The sequence below is a fragment of the Argiope bruennichi genome, chromosome 10 (assembly GCF_947563725.1).
Source record: "Argiope bruennichi chromosome 10, qqArgBrue1.1, whole genome shotgun sequence".
Taxonomy (NCBI): domain Eukaryota; kingdom Metazoa; phylum Arthropoda; class Arachnida; order Araneae; family Araneidae; genus Argiope; species Argiope bruennichi.
Window position 1 is genome coordinate 34498469 of NC_079160.1, and position 22400 is coordinate 34520868.

A 22400-nucleotide genomic window follows, 5' to 3' on the forward strand; every position below is an offset into this window, starting at 1 on the left:
AAGCATGTGCTGGATGCATGATAAAAGTAATAAAAATAAAATATAACACAGTATGCTGTATATTCACAGTATAATTTATATAAAGCGTATAAAATTCAGTTATTCTTGTCCAGAGCTCTGTAGAAAGAAATAAAGCAAAATAATGTCAAATCTTTAGAACTTGCATTTTAAAATATGGGAAACGACAATTAGAAATGGATAAAAAGAGGCAAAAAGAATCTGGTGTAAACGACTGTTTTCTTTTAAAGCTCTTTACCTTAAATTGAATTTAACAAACTACGATTCATTACAAGTTGTTTGCGACTTGGTCGGATCAAACAACTTAATTTCCCAACTCTTCAAGTGTTATAATGAAAAAAATATTTTAGTTAATAGAGCATTATATTCAAATTTCGTGCCTTACTTTATGTATTTTTGCATATCTATTGCAATATCTTACTTTTTTTATGCGAAGTTTAATTTATTCTTAGCTTATATAAGCTTTTAGTTATAGTTTAATAGCTTAGCTTTATGCATACTTTAGTTTATAGTACAAAGCAGTAAGCTGTATGAAAAAATTGCAAAAGTATTCAAATAATAAATGATACGCAAATGATGACGCTTAAAGAAATGAATTAAAATCCGAACTGTAAGTTTGTCCCAAAATATACAGGAATGTGATAAAGTTTAATAATGCCTGGCAAAAATCGATACGAATCTTGTATTTATCGTCAGTTTTACATGGTCTTTTGCATATTTGATGCAAAAGGCCGATGTGTAAAACTGACGATAAATACAAGATAATGCCATTTGATTGTAATGACATCTGTTCAAATAATTTGAACAGATAAGGGAAAAATGATGACTCAAATATTCATAAATGATTTCTGTAAAATATACATTTGTTTAAACAAATGTACCAAGATATGCATTTGTTTAAAAAAAGTCGTTTTTGATTCATTAGTGATTAAAAATTAAAATATCAAATTATTTCAAATTTTGATTATTTTTGCATATAAGCCAATACCATTGAGTCATAATTAAAATATTTTAGGGACTTTCCTGCTCAGCTTTACGTGTGGAAAGAATAATGTAATTAGAATTTAATTATTTTAAACAAAATTAACCAAAAGTTTCATTATCTGGCCACAACCACCACTCGCTGCTGCGTACATCCGACAAGATTGCACAACGTGCAACGGCTTATAATTTAAGAAACCAAATTTATCAACAAAAAATGACCAAATTTTTCCATGTATAAGATTTGGCAAATTATTCCAGTGACATTAACATTTAAAATTAAGTAAATTTTACAACTAAAATTACAGAAAAATAAGTTCACATGACTAAAATTTAAAGAACTTTCTCTAGTGTTAGAAATATCATTAATACAATTAGAATTTTTTAAAAACATCTTTTCAAGCTTGACTCTTTAAAGCATGATAAATGCACTGGCAACAATTGGAAAATTGAATTACAAGTAGAGTAAATTCAACCACCAAATTTTGCGCAAGTTATGCACCTATTTGACCATCACTAAATTCTTCTAATTTTAGATAATTTCTACAGCATATTTATACCATATAATATGCATGTATCAATTATGCAAGTTAGAGTACTTAAATTTAAATCCGATTAATTCAATTTGTAAGAAAAGATCTGCACATTTGAGATTACATGCATGAAATGAGGCTCAATACATATATGGAAATGAAATAAGCCATCTTTATTTACATATTTTCAATTCAATACAAAAACACAAATAAGATTTACAACATTTTTTACAGAATTAAAATATGAACATACATTCGAAATGGAAAAGTAGCATGACATAAAAAGACATTTAAACTTTTTCTTTGAGAATTTAAATTTAGTTAATATAAAAATTGATACAATTATATTTGTCATTTTAAAACAAAATCAATTTTAAGGAATTACTTTAAAAATCTATTTTAAGGCTTTTTTCCCATTTATAAATAAAATACATGAATCTTATTTCTGAATTTTTAAATGAAATTAATTTATTAAGTGAATTTTTAATTAAGTGAAAAAATTATCTAGTATTTTTGAAGGATTTTTTTTCGCATTACTTGAAGTTAAAATTGGCATTTATCGCATCCATTACTTCCATAAAAACAATATTTTCTTAATAGATAAAATTTGTTTAAACTTTAATTGATTTTAAATGCTAAATTTAAATCTGTCCAAAGTTTTGTATTACTTTACGAATGTATCGCGTTTCTATCTGAAACACATTAATCGCCATGTTGATCAGGCATGGAGATCAATTAATGTTTCCAAATTTTGGAGGATGCCTGATTGGCTGACCGGCCGAGCCATTCAGGCATCCATTAATAGAAAATTAAAAAGGGGGAGGGTGGGAATTAAGTCTTACGCTGAAAATTCAGGTAATATGCCGGAAAACGATATTTATAAAATTCTGAGGCAAGTAAATTTTTTTCGAATTAAGAATTTTAAATTTTAACATATCAAAATTTAAATTTTAAAATTCTGAAAATGGATGCAATAAATGGATAACAATCCTTAGCCTACATTAACATTAAATTTAAAGAAAATTTTAAAATATTGAAGAAATATTACGGAAACCGTTTCAAATTAAAAAAAATTAGTTAACAGTTAATCCGATTTTAATTCAACACTATAGTATTTCATTATAAAAAGAACTATTCATTTTTAATAATGAATTCATTATATTTTATTGATTTTATTAGAGTTTACTGAATTTGCATTGAAAAAACTTAATTTTGAATAGTTTAAAATTCAAACTTTTCCTGCAAAATTTATATTAAGTTTAAATAACATTTTTGAAAAATTTAATTCTAACATTGCATATTAATAAGTCAAGAAAGTGCAATAACATACTGTAACAACAATAAGACAATATATGCAATATAATACAAGAAACACTTGATAGTTATTTTAGTACAACCAGAAATACTAAATTTCATGAAAAGTGAAATGTAGTAGAGAGAATGATCTTAATCACAGACTTTATAAAATTACATAAATATTACACTCCATCAAAATTAACAGAATTTAATAAACATTTTACATAATGATTCATTACTTGGATATAAACAAATGATTTATGGAGTAGAGTTGTATTAATTTTTTTAATTCCCTCCGTTCTGTATTAGTAATTTTATAAAGAAATAATTCCAATTGATATTTTCAAAACAATTAGTTAATCGATTCAATTCCATACGAGTGATAAATTTGAAACGATTTGCGAAATTTATAAATTTTAAGGAATTTTTACTAATTAAAAATTAAAAAGTTAGAAAAATTTAATTTTCTCATTGACACACTAATAGAAATGTGTTTGAAAAACTTTAACTTATTCTCTTTTATAAATGAATGATAGTTCAAAGCATAGGCACGGAAAAAATGTTTTGGCAATAAAACGATACAAATTTACAGTTAATATGTTTCTAACTGTAACAAATTCTGAACACTAAACTCATTCTTGAGTCTTAAATCGCACCCAGAAATTTAATTTTGCCTTAATGAACTTAACGCAGCAAATACAATAAAAATCATTTTTTAATCTTTTAGAATTTTGCGAGTTTGAGACTTAAATTGGAGAAACGATTTAAGTTTAAAGATTTTAAAAGAATTTAAATTATATTTATAAAAGTTATTGTGCCTAGGTTTTTAGCAGAGAAAATACTTGATGCAATTTTTTAAAAATTTCATTTGAAAATACATACTGAAGTAAGGCAGCAGCTCCGTTTCTAGAAACAAACCCAGTGTTTTTATCTTATACATCCCAATTAGCAATGATTTAAAGCAACTTAAGAATTACACACCGTCATATTATTAAAACATAAAGAGACAAAGATTGCTTTATAAAAGAACAGTCTTAAATATTCAGATAGTAACATAGTCCAAAAATATACAATAAATAGATATTTATAATAAAGCAATGGCAAAAATTTTACAAATATTCGACGTCCTCAGGCTTTAAACTTAAAGGCTTTGATAGTAAACTTCCAAAAAATCGTTTCTTTCTAAGCTTCATTAATTAAATAAGTGTAGACAAAATATTAGAATCATTCTTCAATCTTATTGATGGGCTATTTGCAACAGAACTGTCTAATATTACATATTCTACCTGATAAAATACTGAAAGTTCAATAAGCTATCCAATTTCAACATTATATAAAAACTGTTCATTTTGTATTGGTACAGAATTCCATTAATGTTTGTTAATGGATCAGTATGAAGTCCTGCCAAACACAAGCAAAATATACAGTCCATCGCCACGTCATTGAATGAGATCTGAAAGAAAAAAAATGATCTGAAAAAAAATTATCATAAATCTAAAGCATATAAAATGGTAAAACATTGAAAAGCATTATTTTCTTTACTTCTATATTATCATATTTAAGTAGAGTCTTAGTAGAAAGAGCGTATTGGGTTGGTTCTCGAAACACGGGAAAATCTCAGCTGCCAAGTTTTAAAAAAATTGCTTTCTTTAATTTGAAATCATTTATATGCATGGACAAAATTCAGTAACTTGAATTCAACAGAGAAAATTATTTATTGGCAAGATTTTCTAGAAACGGCTCCTTTTAGAAATATTGCTACGATTTCACTCGTTCGCTCATGCTTTAGTTTTCTAAATGTATTTGATTATACAATTATTAATGATGTATACGATACTGTATTTGGAATATAGAAATTTTATGATTATATATTAATCTATATGACAATACAGATCAAGGCAAATATCTATTTCGCAATGCAAACTGAATTATTTAATGTCAATAAGTTTATCTATGATCGCTTCATGGAATTTAAATGGAATTTGAAAATATCAGATTATAAAGAATTCATTATTTCCCTGTTGAGAAGAATTTTATTTGTGAATTTTCTTGGAACGCTACATGATCAGAAAATTTGAAGACGCCTTACATTTTTTACACATGCGTCACTTTCTGCGAAGTTCTTTCTACTTACAATGTGCTAGCGAAGTTAAAAGAATACCCATTACCACCACAAAAACGTCGCAAGTTAAAAAGTTATACAAAATATTTCAGAATCCATAGGTATACAATGCAAGACTTATCCTATTTCATTGTGCTGCCTGAAACCAAGAAAAACAAACTAAATTATCATGCTAAAAATTTGCTGGCTACCAAGAAGATTTTTGCTTATGCAATAAACATTACAAACTCGAAAGCATCACGTAAAGGAAACAATTAAATTCACCAACACAATAAGGATTCAATGAAACCTTAAAAACCAGCTTAAATGCGCCAACTTGATGAGCAGAATGATTAGTTTGCATATAACGAAAAGTGGTAATTTTATACTACAGAATACACTATTTCAGTAATTCAATGACATTTCGAAACAATTTCTTCTAAATTCAAGCAAATTTTTAATCTTAACAAATGGCATTCAATAAAATAAAACTTTTGACTAGAATATTTCTTCCACCATATATTTTGCAAATAGGATCGTTATTTATATTATGATATTCCCTTAACTTACTTTGTAATGAAACATTTTCTTTGAGAAAATCCTTCATGGTAATTTAACAAAACCCTTTAAGCTATGCGAGATAAATTTTGTATATGGCTACCTCAAAGCCTGAGATCTGCAAAAAGGACACAGTATTTGAATAATTAGAAATCAAACAAATTAGGAATAGTTATGCAAAGCATTGTAAAACTAATTTTATTCTACAGATAATTATCTGTCAAACATATAATGTTTTGAAATTATGAAGATTTAAATTTCACAAGCAATTGGAATACAATATAAAAAGCTGCACTTTATGCAAACGGAATCGTTATATAAATTAGAATTGTTCTTTAAACAACTTACTTGTCTTAACTTCGATGTCCTCTAAGAAAAACCCTTCATCGCTGCAAGGACAGCAGAATTGAACCATCAGATATAGGAAGAAAATATCCTCTTCTACAAGCGAGTAATGACAAATATATGGTAAAGTAAATGAAGAGAATCTTCCGGCCGGTTTATCGTCGACAAGATCAGATGAATTCTTGAGTTCTTTCTTAACAGCCTTTCTATTTGACTCGATGAACAAACTTAACAGTTTTTGTAATTTAATTGATAAACAAACTTTAATATATACATTAAATAACGGCGTTCTAAAATCAAATAAAAGAAAAACTCAATTCAGTTGTTGCAAGTAATAAAAATATTCAATATATGGCTTAAATATTCTAAATTATACCTCGGACAGTCACAATAAGAATTTAAAGAAATGCTGGTTTATAAAAATCAAACCCTAAGACCATTCTACAGATTTTAAATCCTTTGAATTCATTTCTTGCCAATCAACAAAACTACTTTGATTTTATTCAACGTTTAGTTTACTGGATCAAATGAGAATACTAATTTGAACAACCAAACTTCATTTCAGAAACTACTACTTGTCAGGAGAATAAGAATTTTGTAGAACTTTGCAATTACGCATTTTGCTTCATTAAAGTTAAATCTCACTATTTCGTCATAAAATTTGACAACAAGAAAGATATAATTCTGGAACCCTAGGTTAATGGAACTCTGTTTTAGAATACTTAATGAGACTCTTCTACTTTATTCTAAATATGAACAAGGATGCGATTGTAAATTTAATATTTAAATTATATATTCTTTAAGATAATCCGTCTACTGTCGGTAACAAAGAGATCAATCCTTGTCATAAGATTCTAACTAATTAATTTCAACTAAAAGTAAGTAGTGTCTCTAAAAATGCCATAACTAAGATAAGTTAGCGTATTTTCCTAAAGAGATTTTAAATGGCGTCTTCAAGTAATTGGTTCCAATTCCAAATGTTAGTTCCCATTGTTGATTCATAAGTCTGATTTTATTAATTAACTCGTTTTATGCTCCATACAGTTTTTTTTTTCTGTCCAAAGGATTTCAGTTATGAAAGGTACATTTCCATATAGAACAATGTATAAGTTTTAACGTTATTAAATAAAGATCCTAGAATTTTGTAACTTAGTTAATGATTCAAATTTTTCTATATATGATGCAACATTCAATTGACTGGTGATGAAATTCAAATGCTATTTACATTCAGAATCCGCAATGTTTATGGAATTGGTGCATGTTGAATCAACTGCTAGTGAGGACCAGCTGCCTTAAAGAGTTATACTGTCGGCCCGACAAGACAGTATAGTTGGGGCAAGGTCAGCTTGGCTGTCGTTTTCACCATCTGGGCACGATTCCGAATTATGAGGTCCAACCCAAGTTAAGAGTTGGCTGCTTCTAACAAATATGAAATGCGATGGATTCATTATCGCATTAGAATTGGTGAAGAAAATAAATGATATAACGAACTATATAACATATATAAACCTTCAAAGAAAGCACGGAAGCTAATCCTTTGATTAATTTTAACTAATATTTTTAATTCATAATTTTATAAAGACAAATATATTTTTGCCTTGTGTTTTTAGCTATCATATGCAGCAAACTGTACCAGATATGCTCTTTGTATAACGTTTACGTCTTAATAGGGATAACTTCAAAAAACGTTGAGGGAATTTGGCCAAATATACAATATATGCTTTAAGTTTATTGAAGCAACACTTCTGAAATATAAATGCGAGATGTTGGTTTAAGAAATATACGACGAGTTTAGTGAAAAAACTGCCTACTTCAGTTTGCAATTTGAGAATTCCAGGTTGAATCCGAGGTCGACCAAGCTGTGTAAGGAATTGATAAAGGAATAAGTCTGTACAAAAGGTTATTAATTTTAAAATCTTCACTCCTCAATGGAATGGATAAACGCTGCAATTTTCTTTCGTAATAAAATTCTTTTAAACTAAGTTTTATAGTGAATCTTACAGTTATCGAATCTAGCCTTTTATATAGGTTTCTCAGTAAAACCAAGTCGTTTAATATATTTTATAGATAGAGGGAATATAAATATTCGAAAACAAGATGCTTTGGTGAGATTAACTGTGCCGAAACAAAAGTTTGGCTCAACGTATCCTTTGCGAGGAAAGACATGAGAGTTAGCTTTATCAAAACATTTTTTATGCATTATGTAATATTTCTATCCAAATTGAAATGCAAAAACTTTAGAATTTAGTATTTAACTACAATTCGACGATAATCCATGCATATTCATAAATCAATGTCTTCCTTTTTAAAACTGAAAAGTTATTATACTACGAAGTTCGATTAAAACACACTGCGCTTATAACTTTCATTCAGAAATATGGCATGACAAAATAAACTCATTACTGAAATATCAAATTCCAAAATGTACTTCATATTCCTGATATTTTGCAACCTGACAAATTTCTGTTAAGGTATGAGAAAACGTTGCAAACTACCATCTAATTCCTAAAAACTTCAAATTTGAAAGTTTTGGATTCCATTTAGATTCGCCAAATCTTTAGGATTTGAAATATTTTAAATCTCATTAAATTTCCTCTAATATTTAAAATTAACTCTTCAGAAACTCTGACGATTATATTGTGTATTCATCCAATATGTTGCGCCCAAATATTTTATCACATGAATGAAACTTTCGCATAGACGCCTACATTTTTTTAAATAACGTAATTTTACCCGATAAATTTAGGAGAACATAAGGAAAGGTAATAAATTGTCAAAAATATCAACGATCCTCAAGAGAAAGCGTTATTTAAAACATCGAACAAAAATTTCTGGACACAATTTTAAAAATTCAAAAAGAGCTAAATAGGCACTTTTTAAAAAATCTTTCAATATAAGAAGATGCAGAAAATCGAAACTAATGAAGTACTATATACCAAAGAAAGTAATACAAAAACAAATTAAATTTCAATTTCTCATTCTTACTACTCTAACTTTTCTTCAAATTCAATCCAAACTTTCCCCCCAAATTCCATTTAATTCGCCTCTCCTCCACACACATGCATTGCCCATGCCAAAAAGCCTTCTCGTTCCATCCTCCACACACACATGCATTGCCTACGCCAAAAGGCCTTCTCGTTCCATCCTCCACACACACATGCATTGCCTACGCCAAAAGGCCTTCTCGTTCCATCCTCCACACACACACATGCATTGCCCACGCCAAAAAAGGCACTCTCGTTCCATCCTCCACACGCATTCATTGCCCATGCCAAAAAAGGCACTCTCGTTCCATCTTCCACACGCATACATTGCCCATGCCAAAAAACGCACTCTCGTTCCATCCTCCACACGCATACACTGCCCATGCCAATAAAAAAAGCATTCTCGTTCCATCCTCCACACACATACACTGCCCATGCCAATAAAAAAAGCATTCTCGTTCCATCCTCCACATACATACACTGCCCATGTCAATAAAAAAGCATTCTCGTTCCATCCTCCACACGCATACACTGCCCATGCCAATAAAAAAAGCATTCTCGTCCCATCCTCCACACGCATACACTGCCCATGCCAATAAAAAAAGCATTCTCGTCCCATCCTCCAAGCACATATATTTCCTATGCCAAAAAGCATTCTCGTCCCATCCTCCAAGCACATACATTTCCCATGCCAAAAAAAAAGCCATTCCCGTCCCATCCTCCACAGACATCGCCCATGCCAAAATAGAATTCTTGTTCCTAAACACCACCGTGCATTATTCACACCGACTAACCTCTTTCCACGCTCCAACACACATTCCCCACACCGACGTAGCACATCATTTCCATACTCAACCATACATTGCCCACAAAGGGAAAACATTTTCAAGCCGCATTCCATTGTCTACGCCGACAAAGCCTTTTCCATTTTCATTACACTTCAAATATTTCCTACATCCATAATGCATTCATTAACACTCTTCCCCTACCACAACACATTTTTATAGCACTACATATTATCTACTGCTAAGATATATTTCAATCATTTTTCAATATGCTAAAATTCAATTTTATCTTTACTTTCGCTCCACTCATGTTCCGCCATTCATTTTCCTTTCCCCCACTACACCTCGCATTGTAAAACACCATGGCCCAATTTTCAATCGATAGCATTCGCAAATTATTACGGCTACAATTCTGCGGCTTGATATTCTCCCCATATTATAATTTTTACTGCGAAATCTAATTTTCACTATTTTATCGATTTATGGGTCATAATTCTATGAAAGTAATTGAATGCTTTCTACACTACTACTCGCACACATTTGCATACAACCCAGCATATTTATATAGATCGAGTTGGCGATATAAATCAATTGCTCAAAATTTCAATGCTCACACTGTTAGCAGCTATAAAAAAATTACTGACGTTAATAAAATGAATACAGTTAAAATAACTTGATTTCAGGGGCCAATTCCAAAAGTTGAAAATTAACAAATAAATTTTTTTCATTTAATAGAGATTGAGTTTTATACTTAATATTCACTATTTCCATAATACGTCGAGTTGAATACTTCAGTCACAATTCTAAAATTCTTGGGGGATTCATTACACTTTCATAATGAAATCGAGAACAAGATTTAAAAATTCCACTTTTCAGTTAAAAAGCAATATTTATTCAACGTATCGTGTATAAAATGTAAATCTCGGAATCGGATCTATTACAATTATATTATTTAAAACTATAAATCATACGATATTTAAAATATAATTTAAAAAGTATTACTAGAAAGTTAATTTAGATTTCTGTACAGATTTTTTTCTATCGTTAAATACTTAAAACAAAATAATCAAAATTTCCTTTGGTAATATCTGATATGAAATACCCGATTGAATCAATTCCATCTACATCTAATTGCATTAAAAAATTGAAATGATTTATAATAGCTTCACAAAGCTAGATAAGTCATGGAAAAGAAATTGTTTATCCTGCATTAATTGTATCTTTAACCTGACAAATATGAAAGACTAGATCCGATAGATAAAATATGCATCGTATAACTATCACAATTTAAAAGAACTGCGTTAAGAAAATAAACTACAACATTTATCCATTTCACCGAGAAAGGAGGATTAGAAAATTAAAAATCATTTGTAGAAACTTATTCCTTTATCAGTTCGCTGCACAAATTGGAACTCGGACTCAGCTTTGACATCTCATTACTTGCAAACTAAAGCAGTCGATTTTTTTTACGTAAAACTCTACATATATTTTTAAAATCAAAATCTCGCATTTATATTCCAGAAATGATGCTTTGACAGACTGAAAGCGTAGAGTGTTTATTTGAACAAGTTTTTTGTACGTTTTCGTAGAGTTATCCTGATTAAGACGTAAACGTTACACATATAGCATATATGGTTCTGTTTTTGTCCCATATGAGAGCTAAACACAAGACAAATATTTCTTATTTTAAAATAATTAAAAATAATTATTTAAAATTCAAAGAATTCACTCCCCATTTTCACTTAAGGCTTATGCACATTATTACTATATAGTTTGTGGTGTCGCGCATTTTCCTCGCTTCCACGTTCCAATGCGATAATGAATCCTACGCATTTCAATTATTTTGTTAAAAGCTGCATTACATCCAACTTGGTTCGGCTGTCGTAATTTGGAATAATGTTTAGATCACGAAAACGATAGCCAAGTTATCCTCGCCCTCACTAAACTGTTTAGTCTCACCAGCTAAAGGACAACTGATCCTAACTGGCAGCTGATTTAACATACACCAAATCCATGAACATTGCGTATCCTATATGTAAATAGCGTTTGAATTTCATTACCAACCCATCGAATATTGCATCAAATTTGGAATTAAGTTTGAACCATGAATTAAATTATAAAATCTTGTTATTTTTCTGAAGCCTCGTTAAATAAAAAGTTTCAATTATACAACAGAGAGTGCCTTTCATAATTAAAATTCTTTGGAAGGAAAAGAAAATGTAGGGTGCATGAGATAAGCTTATTAATAAACTTAGTCTTAGAATCAACAATGATTACTGACATTTGGAAACAAGAATCAGTTATTGAAAAATTTGAATAATTCATTTTGTTTCTAAAAACATGATAAAGCGATTTGATTACAAACTACGACAAATACTGAACTTAATTTCGGATACAATTAAATTTACTGTAATCAGGCGATTAATTTTATCAGGTTCTTGACTACCAACTTCCTAACAAGTAATTATTTTCAATTTTAATGTTCTTTAAATGGATTATGATCCCTTTCCTAATTCATTCAGAATATTGTATAATAGTATATATTCTAAAATACTTCATAGGACCAAGTTCTGAACGACGATGGCACCAGATTCATACGAACTTCATGCAATCAAATATAGCTGAGAACACAATCGAGAAGAAAATTACCAGTATCTATACCAAGTATTGAATCGAGTACTGCATCACTTACATCCACTTGCTTTTTTTACATACTTTTTATCCATATCTTTTTTCTATTAAGAATCCAAAGTGTCAGACGTTTGGCGATGACATCAGAAGGGATTATTCATCAAGAGATTCTAGTAGTTCCGGTTTAAGAAACTGTACTTTGAGAGAAATTCATCCCTAGAATATAAACACTGAAAAGATACCAAAATTTTATTAATTGAAATGAGGATTAGTACTCGACAAATACGTTATTAACTTTTAAAATAAAACACATGGAAAATGCTTATTGTACAGCGCTAAGGGTGAAATTCTATTACGACTCCAAACAAATAATTCTGATAAAACAAATATTTTTACCTGAAACAATTAACTAAGTGAAGTTTTTCCGTTATTACAACATCGAAAGCTTTTCAAATTCTTAGTTGATGCGCGATACTCTTTGCTACCTCCACTGCCGATGGTAAATGGAACATCTGTTCAAATAGAAGCGCTCTGTTTAGTCTCTCATAAATATAGCCTTTAAACACTTTTTAAACAAATATTACTTTCATTCAAGAGAATTAATCACTATTTAGATGCAGCATCTAAAAATCGGCTTAGAATTGCTCCGATTATACATAGCAAATTGTTTCAATACAGCGATGCAATTTAATAGGTAAAAGCACAAAATCTAAACCAAAAAATTCGGAATAGCTACAGAAAAAAACATTTTTCAAACTCGCATAATTTTAGGATTAAAGTAAAATTTAAAGGGTGCATTATAAAAATGTGATTTGATTTTAAATATTTTAATTTCTTTCATAGCAAAATGAACTCTTCAAAAAAGAAAAAATTGATACAAGTAATTGCAATATTTCATGCATCTTAATATAAAAATTTCACTTGCCGAGGACATTTATCAAATAAGTAAAATTTAAGAATATTTATGCAAAGTTTCTGATACTTAACAATTTTTCGAAACAAAGATGAAAATGTTTTTATGAATTTATTCTCTGCTTTCATAGTTTACGCAGAGTCTGAAACAGCCAATTTACTTTAAAGAAGGACAAAAAAAAAATGTTGAAAATTAAAATATTTTTAAACGCTTAGTTTTATAGAAAAAAATATATTTCCATCATTTGGTAATGAAACTATTATTAAAATGCATCGCTAACACTTTAAATTTGAATTGCAAATTTATTTAATCTTTTATATATTTTATCTTAAAAAACCCAACTCTTGCTCCAATTAATTTTCCTTCACTAACTTACTTCTAAATTCATCTAAGATTACCAAACTTTTATTTAAAGCCATTTTCCCAACCTCTTGTTAAAATTAAATACCTCTCTCCCGTTTAGTTAAAAATAATTTTATTTCGTTATATATAAATAATATCTTTTAAATTCCAGTTTAAATTATTGCAAAAAACTTTTGAATTAAGACAGAACGAAACAAATAATTTAATTAAAAAAACTATCCTAAATTTCTAAAGTTAAAAACGACTTATTTAAATATGAGGATAAGCTTTTTAAAGAAGTCCATAGAAACAAAAGCAAAGGAAAAACAAACAAAAACATACCGTATTTTTATCCGCGAAATAAATCTTGACTATTTTATTGGCTACTATCATTATACTATAAATTAATATCCAACATATTGAAGTAATTTAATTTGTTTTCAAAAATACGTTCATTGCGAAGATTCGGAAATATTTGAGCAGACATTTCCAAAGGGAAGGGATGACTGACGTTTGGCATCTGATGTCTCTCAAGTATGTATGCTTAAAATGATAACTGCTACGGTTTTTCCACAATATTAAAAGATAATCTTAAGAATCCTATTATGCTCTTCTTCCAAACATTTGCACAAGACAGTCGCTCTAGAGCCATGGGAATTAAAGAGCATGATAATAAAAACCGATATTAGGATTCAAAATTTATAAGAAGTTCTGGAGGATTTGCAATTATTTCATTTGTTACTAACAATCCCCTCATGTTCTTCACCAAGAATTTGTATAAGATAGTCGTTCGAGAACCACTAATATTAAAAAACATGATAATAAGATCAAGCCATGCCATCGGATTCGAAATTTATGTGACTGGATTGACGGACTTTCGGTTATTTTATCTTGTGTTAACAATTCCATTAAGCTCTTCTAAAAGAATTTGTAAAAGATAGTCGTTCGAGAACTATTAAAATTAAAGAACGTGATAATAGGATCAAATAATTTAATTCGAAATACGGTTAAGGATTTTCAGCACTGTTATTACTACTACTACTACGCCTCATATCAACCCTATTCCTTGAGAGTAGGGTCATTATTTATCAGTTTGAAATGCATAAGAGTGGTAAAGGAAGATACAAAGCGATTCATTTAAATTTTTAAAAATTTAATCAGTAGATTATGTGAAAAAATTTTGATATTATATGAAATAAAGTTTAAATAGATAAAATTGATTTTACAGAATAGGAGCTCTGAAAATTGCAAGATTATTTCATTTGGTACTAACAATTTTCTTTCAGGAAATTGCAGAAAAATAATCGATTATGAATTATAGTAATTAAAGAATTTTATAATAAAATTAAATCGTCGGATTTGAAGCTTGTTTGAAAGCTCTGACAGATCTTCAGATGTTTCTGTTTGCATAGAAAATAGCATAAAATCGCTTTTGACAGTGTTCAGCGATCAAACAACAAGAAATCCATCATATTCCATGTAGAACGAGGCAAGTAAGTGAAAATAACATTAGTTACTCATGCAACATATGCAATAAGGATTTCAAATGTTATCATAATTTTTTTCATAAGAGACGTCAAAAAAAGAACTGCGCAAAAATGTAAAATCTACAGAATGAAAAAAAAAAAAAACACATATTGAAAACTAAAGCCTAATCTACCGTTTAGCTAAACCAGAAGACATTGACACCATTTCATTAAATGTTGTGAAAAGAAGCAAATAGTATAATTTTAAAATTAAATAATTATCATGATCTTTACTTTTCTTTCCCTTAATTAATCATGAGAAGAGGATCGCATATTGTGATCATAATTTTATCTAAATTGCGATTCGTAAACGAGATTTGTACAATATATTCTTAAGAGAGAGTACACGTATCGTTGCTTTTTCTCTGTTCAAAAACGCAAAGCTTATCTAGAAAGTTTTAATTAATCCCATGATTTTAAATTTTTCTATTAATTCTTTGAATAACCAATTTTTCCTGTTAATCCCTTGATTTATAAATGTATTATATTTTCTCTTAATCCCTTGATCTATAATTCACATTCTGTTAGGTAGCTGAAACAATCATTGTTGTTTTAATTCATATAAGAACATAAAATAGCTGGGATTTTGAGAAATCTAAACTATTAATAGAAGGTACTTTTCTGCGCAAAAAAGTTTTATTTGATTGTTTACAACATAAATGTAAACTTTAAGAAAATTTAGGTGGGTAATAATTTGCATACTATGTTAAAACGACAACGACATCAGTTATCAAACAAAGCTTAGTTTTTTATGGCTTTTTTCAACTATGAATACTATAATAAAAACTAAAACCCACAAAATAATAAATGTAAAAAAAAACTCTTAAAAAATGTGTTTTATCTATACATTAAAAAAATAATTTCTTTAATCAAATAGGCGAAAACTATACAGCCATAATAAATATTCCAAAAAATAGAAAATTTTTAACATTCATTATATTAAAATTTAAAGGATAAATATGATTAAATTTTAAATGTAATTACGATTTCATTTTAATCAAAACTTTTCAAGTTGATGCATCATACTTTTGCAATTTTTGTTTTGTCTCCAGATTTTTGATTTCCAAACATTATTTATTAACACTCTAATGACTATTTTAAATTTGCTTAGTTTAGTCATTTATTTTTTCATTGTTTTCTTTCTTTTTTTTCTCATTCTTTCTTTTAATTCTTTTTTTTTCTCATTCTTTATTTTAATTCTTTTTTTCTTTCTTCATTTGATTCTTTGTTTCATTCTTCTTTTCATTCTTTCTTTCATTCTTCTCATTTTTACATTCTTTTTTTTTCTCTTCATTTCATTCTTTCTTTCATTCTTCCTTTCTTTTTTCATTTCATTCTTTCTTTTTTCATTTCATTCTTTCTTTCTTCATTTCATTCATTCTTTCTTCTTTTTATTCTTTTTCATTTTTACATTCTTCCTTTCATTCTTCCTTTCTTTTTTCATTTCATTCTTTTTTTCTGTCTTCATTTCATTCATTCTTTCTTCTTTTCATTCTTCTCATTTTTTCATTTTTATTTTTTTTCTTTCATTCTTATTTAGTGTCATACACCACTGATGACCTCATCTTTGATTGGGAACCTAAATATCCATTAGTGGTAGAACCTACAATCGAGCTTCCTCAACACATTCTGGTAGAGACCAAACTTGGAGACTGCATGCAGGAATATTCGACAGGTAAGCTCATTCTTATCTTCCAAGATACATGGCGCGTATATACTGCCAGCGCTTCAAACCAGCGAGAGTGGTCTCTCCAAAACTTTCTCGCATACTCTTAAATAAATTCGTCATGCCAGAGAACGCCTTGCATAGCATTGGGGTACAATAGTTACGAAATATTAACTTTAGGGGTGAATTCAGCATTTTTACAGAATCAATCGCGTCCTCTTTAGCCTGTTTTTATTTTCGAGATTAATCCCTAAAATGCGGTTAGTAGTATCCGAAAATCGAAATTGTGCTTTAGATTCGTTTTCTCAATCAATTGAGAGAAAGATTTCACACAAAACTGCACTTGTAATCACAAAATACCATATCAAATTCGATATATTTAAGTCATTTCATTTTTGAGCTATCTTGCTTAAGTGTTTCTGAAAACACAAATCGACAGAAGCCCAATTTGACAGACGCCCAGACGCCAAAATTTGGCTCAAACTTTGATATATGTCTAGATTATAGATGTTAATTCTGTATATCGAATTTTATCTATCTAGTTCTCTTCGTTTTCTAGTTATCGTGCTAAATTCTATTCGAACAGCTGTACAGATAGATTTCCTCTAAACAGACTTTGCCCGAAATTTGATAGAAATCTGTAGATTTGGTATAAAGACCATATACAAAATTTCATCAATCTAGCTCAGAGTGTTCCTGAGTTAACTTTGCCACAGACGGACATTTCCAAAAATTTGTTTTACAAACTCAGGGTAGTCTAAACCGTGGATGTCCGTAAGAATCCCTGGTTCGAATTTTTTGATGATAACTATACTTTCTTTATACTACGTATACGAGAAAGTAATAAGAATTCATGCTTCAAATACACTTGTTCTGTTTTTCTTTTTAAGCTAAAGGACTTGTCTGAATGGAAATGTTTCTTAAATAAGCATTATATTTATATAATAAGCAAAGACAACATAACAGGAATAAAAAACTAAATCGCTAAAACGAATACGAAATATTAAAGATTTGTTGTAATTAAAAATTTACCGTAGTTGCTGATCATTTTTACCAGCGGTATATAAAGCCGATAATAGTGTTTTTGTTAAACTCGTATTATTATTAACATTAAGAAAGCGCCACTTTTATTTCATTCATCCATATATTTTCCAACGGGAGTCCTCTCAGATATGAGTTTGAGAAGCTTCCAGTATAGTGGTTGATTCTCACTTCCTTTGTATGTTTAATAATAGTGACGTTGCCTTCTGGGCTTCTGCTGATGAGGGGATAAGGGAAAAGCGCTTGGGCTGCGCGTAACGACGGCTATTATATATCAACCACAATGCCCGATCTAATTTGTCATAGCAACTCGGTCGTTTAGTTTACCCCGCCGGTTAAAGCAGGGCGGGGTCTTTGTGACAGCATCATTCATATCAACATCTGTATGGTATTGTGGTGAAAGCTTATAAGCCAGTTAACAGCTACCTGAGCAATTGCTTTTGTATCATGGTCATGTTACTGAACTGCGAACCACAAGGTCTCAGATTCTATCCCCACTCATCTCAATCCGCCACATTGGTGACCTTAGACGATGAACCTTCAACCTTCGTACAGCTGTTGTGGCGCCATCTACCCACAGCAAACCAAAGTCGGCAGACTCACTTGACGCAGTAATAGCTACCACTCACCCACACACGCTCGCCATAACGCTTGGCGCTACTCAAATGGGCACAGGCGCATTAGAATCAACAGCTAATACATCACCACTCAACAGCCATATCGTTCGTCTCACCTTTGACTCACTGGAGGGAGAGTCTGTGGTGAAAGCTTATAAGCCAGTTAACAGCTACCTGAGCAATTGCTTTTGTATCGGGGTCATGTTACTGGACTGCGAACCACAAGGTCCCAGGTTCTATCTTCACTCATCTCAATTCGCTACAGTATCATTGCTCTCATGTTATTTTCTTCAATTCGATTAGATTGTGAATGGAAGTTACGCGTGTGCGCGTGTGTTATTATATGTCTGTAAGTGTTATTATATATCTCATTAATTTTATAATCCTATCCTATTACTTTTATATCTAATCCTATCCTATTTCTTTCCTGATATTCTATTTCTTTTACAAAAATTCTTAAATCAGTAAAACATTTTAGAGAAAACAGTCCAACCGTTTGATCTGGTGTATATTAAAAGATAATTGAAAATCGCAATAAAGGAAATGCTGATGGAATCTCGCATGTGATTATTATCAATTAAATGATAATTAAGATCTAAAACATTATAATATTGTTGTTGTTCTTTTGTTTTTTTTTCCTCAAAAATATGCAAGTTTGAAAAATTTCTCTCTTCTAAGACATAAGAAAGTAAGTGAACTAGAATAAAAATAAAGTAAAAGAAAGTAAGAAACTAGATTAAAAATTCAATTTTTAATAAGCATTTATAAGAAAAAATATATTCGATTTATAAAACAAAAGTTCCTGGGTTTCTTCATGCGGTGATCCTTTTCTTTTATTAAAAAAAATATTATTTATTTCGGTATTGAAAATCCATTTGATGTTTAAAAATAGAATGCCTTCGTATATGGTGGTAAACATGGATATTAAAACATTTATCACCACGTCTGCTGACAGCCTCAATAAACAAGCTACACCCTGTTGAAATCGAATTCAGCTACTTGGCCGGATTTTCACGTATAGAATTCATTTTTCTTCATAATTTATCGTTTGCTAGAGGCAATGTTTGTTTCTAAAACTGTATAGAGAAACCGATGCTATTGCGGCTTATAGAAGTTCTGTACCTACTGGAAAATATTTATTTCTCCTTTTTTCTGACACATCGTCATTTGACAAAGCTTATAAATAGCATCTGTCATAATCTTGGCTTTTTTTTACTAAAAAAATACAAATATTGTAAAAATATTAATAATAAAATTTAAAAAAAATATTTCTTTTAAATAAAAATCTAAAAAAGCAATGTAAGAATCCCACAAGCACGAGAAACAAATATAAATAGTCTAATAAATAAAATGAAATTTTTAACACATTCATAATGAACTACAATTTTTAATTAATGTTAAAGTATGTTTTTATTAGGCTCTTAACCGTTGAATTTATTTAACTTCTTAACCCTTAACTGGTTAGGTGCAATTTTAGAACTTAACTGGGGAGGTGCGGTCTAAGAGACCGCATTTCATTTAGACTCAAATTAAATTTTCTAATGAATGTATCAGTATGAAAAACTGCCAATATATTTTGCAGATATTTTTATTGATATATAGATATGTTTTAGAAATTTTTCGAACTATATTGTTATTGAAAAAAGTAAATGCGTTGGAATATACATTTTCTTCTCAAATTACATGTTACAATAAATAATATTCTTGAAAAAGCATATTACTTTTTAAATCATATTTATTTTTACAGTATATGGAGGTATATAGAAGACAATATAATGTAAAATTCACCAATTATATGAAAAAAAAAATGACAACGGGTAAAATTGGCCCTTTTTTTATCGGCTTGTGTGATTTTCATAGCACGGTTTTCTAGGGCTTTTTAAACATACATGTTAAGAACTTGTATAAAAATCAACATATAAATTCTGTATATATATATATCTTGGTATATTAATATATTTTATAAATTTTTGAAAATACATTATCACTAGAAAAATTGATTATGTTTGAACATACATATCAAAATCAGTTCAAAGCGAACTTTCATCGAAAAACTCTTCTGTACAATTCCTTATCACTAAAATCACTTTCTGCTTCATTTAAAAGTGTCTGGAGCACTGCTTCATTATAGGATCAGTAAACTGAATGATATTTCGGGCCCCAAATTTAAGTGCCATCTGCTAAGCCTTGTTTATCACTGGGACACTAACAGGGAGATGCAGTCTTAGAGACCGTGCTCGAAGAAATAACGGAATTATTTAAAAAAAACATCTGCTGAAATCGGTTGAAAAAGTGCACGTGTATTGAAGGTCACAAAACAGGAAGCTACAGGATTAATCCATTCAATTGAGCTAAAAATAGAATAGGGGTGTACGAAAATCCATCGCTAGCGGTCTCACAGACCGCACGTCCCCAGTTAAGGGTTAATTAGATGATACATTTTATTTGGGAATTTATTGTTATTCCACAAAGTAATATTGAAACTTTACCAAACGATTTTTGTGTTTTAAATGGCACAATAATTTCACTTAATTTCAGATTTAAATACTAAAAATTCAATAATTCGGGGATCGGGTCAGACACGTCATTATAGAGCTAGAGGTTGTAACATTTTTATTGATTTCTAACTTTTTGTGATAAATTTCTTTCGTGATTCATCTTTATAATTACTATGGAAGCTTGTAATCCATTTTTCTACGAGTCGACGCCTCCATATGTAATCAAAATTTAATGAAAGTAAATGATTAGTTTATAATTAAGTTTTGAAAGTATTAAGTCACTTGATATATACAATTTCATAACTTTGGATATCGGAAATAGATTAAAAAACGATTTGTAAAATTCTGTCATTATAAACATGAAAAAAGAAGTAAGATTGAATAAAAGTATGTAAAAAATTATTCTTGCCCGCTTCTTAACGGTAGTTTTCATCTTAGAAATTTATAAGAGTAAAAAAAATTATAAATATGAGCAAACTAATGGAAAAATGTTTACATTCATAAAGTAATTAAAACAGAAAAATATCAATTTAGTTTAATATGGTTAGATTAACATCATGTTTTGAAAAAACAGTAGAGTTATTTTGGTACAGAACTTATAATTCTACACTTCAATCAGATGATGGAAACGACACATGAGTTGGAATGCCCTTCTTTATTTATTGACGAATGTTTGGCTATATTGCTAAAAGCTAAAGGTAATTCAAAAAGAAGATTACAGAAATGTACTTATTAAAATAATAAAGCCCAAATCCGAGGCTATAGAATAGACAGATAAATATAATATAGGCAGATAAAATATTGTTACGAATCTGAGATGCTGCTTCCCAGCATAGATGGTTCCAGAGGAGGTCCCAGAGCTTGGCGACAAACTTGGCGACCATTTGGCAACTTGGCGACGAATTTGGCGACTTTGGCGCCAAAATAGATTATACCCGAAACATCGAGAATTTTCCCGATCCTTCCAGTAGGAACCGAGATATGCCTCGAACGTTCCTGATTGGTTGAGAGGCTTCTAGCCCCGCCTCCTGAGACCTATAAAAGGAAGCAGCCGCAGCTGTCGGGCGGTCGCAAACCAGATCGGAGAGTAGTCGGAAGCGACAGAGAAGAGTAGTCGGGATCGACGGTAAAGAACTGGCCTTCCAGAGATAAGCGGAGCAGCGACGGAGTGAAGCTAATGCTGAACTAAGCTGTGCGCTACTGACTGCAGTAGAGTCTGTTGTTTGCTGCTGTTGTATGCTGCACGTCTCGGCTGAAGATAATCGTGTTCTGTGCTGTATATAGTTGTCGTCTTTGTGCTGTCCTGTGTGTCTTCGTGTAAATAAACGTCGTTGTTTTTATTTTCTACTGTCGCCTGGTGATTGAGCGTTCTTCACACCATATAACTTCCACTATCCAAACAAACCCCGGAAATTTCATAACAATATTTACACCTTTGATGGGTCTCGTTAGAAATTTAATTGTGTTTATCATATTTGTAATAAAAAGATATACCATATTTCATTCTTCTAGCTCAAAGCACTTTTGAGTTATTGTGCTCGCAGACAAATATAATTTCAAAAATG

At 30.0% G+C, this 22400-nt stretch overlaps 1 protein-coding gene across 1 annotated transcript in view; it reads left to right on the top strand.

Moving 5' to 3' along the window:
* Nucleotides 1-22400, top strand: part of LOC129988480 (glycine receptor subunit alpha-2-like) — a 58865-nt gene that overhangs the window by 26377 nt on the left and 10088 nt on the right. Inside the window, exon 6 of the mRNA XM_056096718.1 lies at nucleotides 16554-16688. Coding sequence (XP_055952693.1) covers nucleotides 16554-16688 — 135 coding nt within the window. The remainder of the gene's footprint in view (nucleotides 1-16553; nucleotides 16689-22400) is intronic.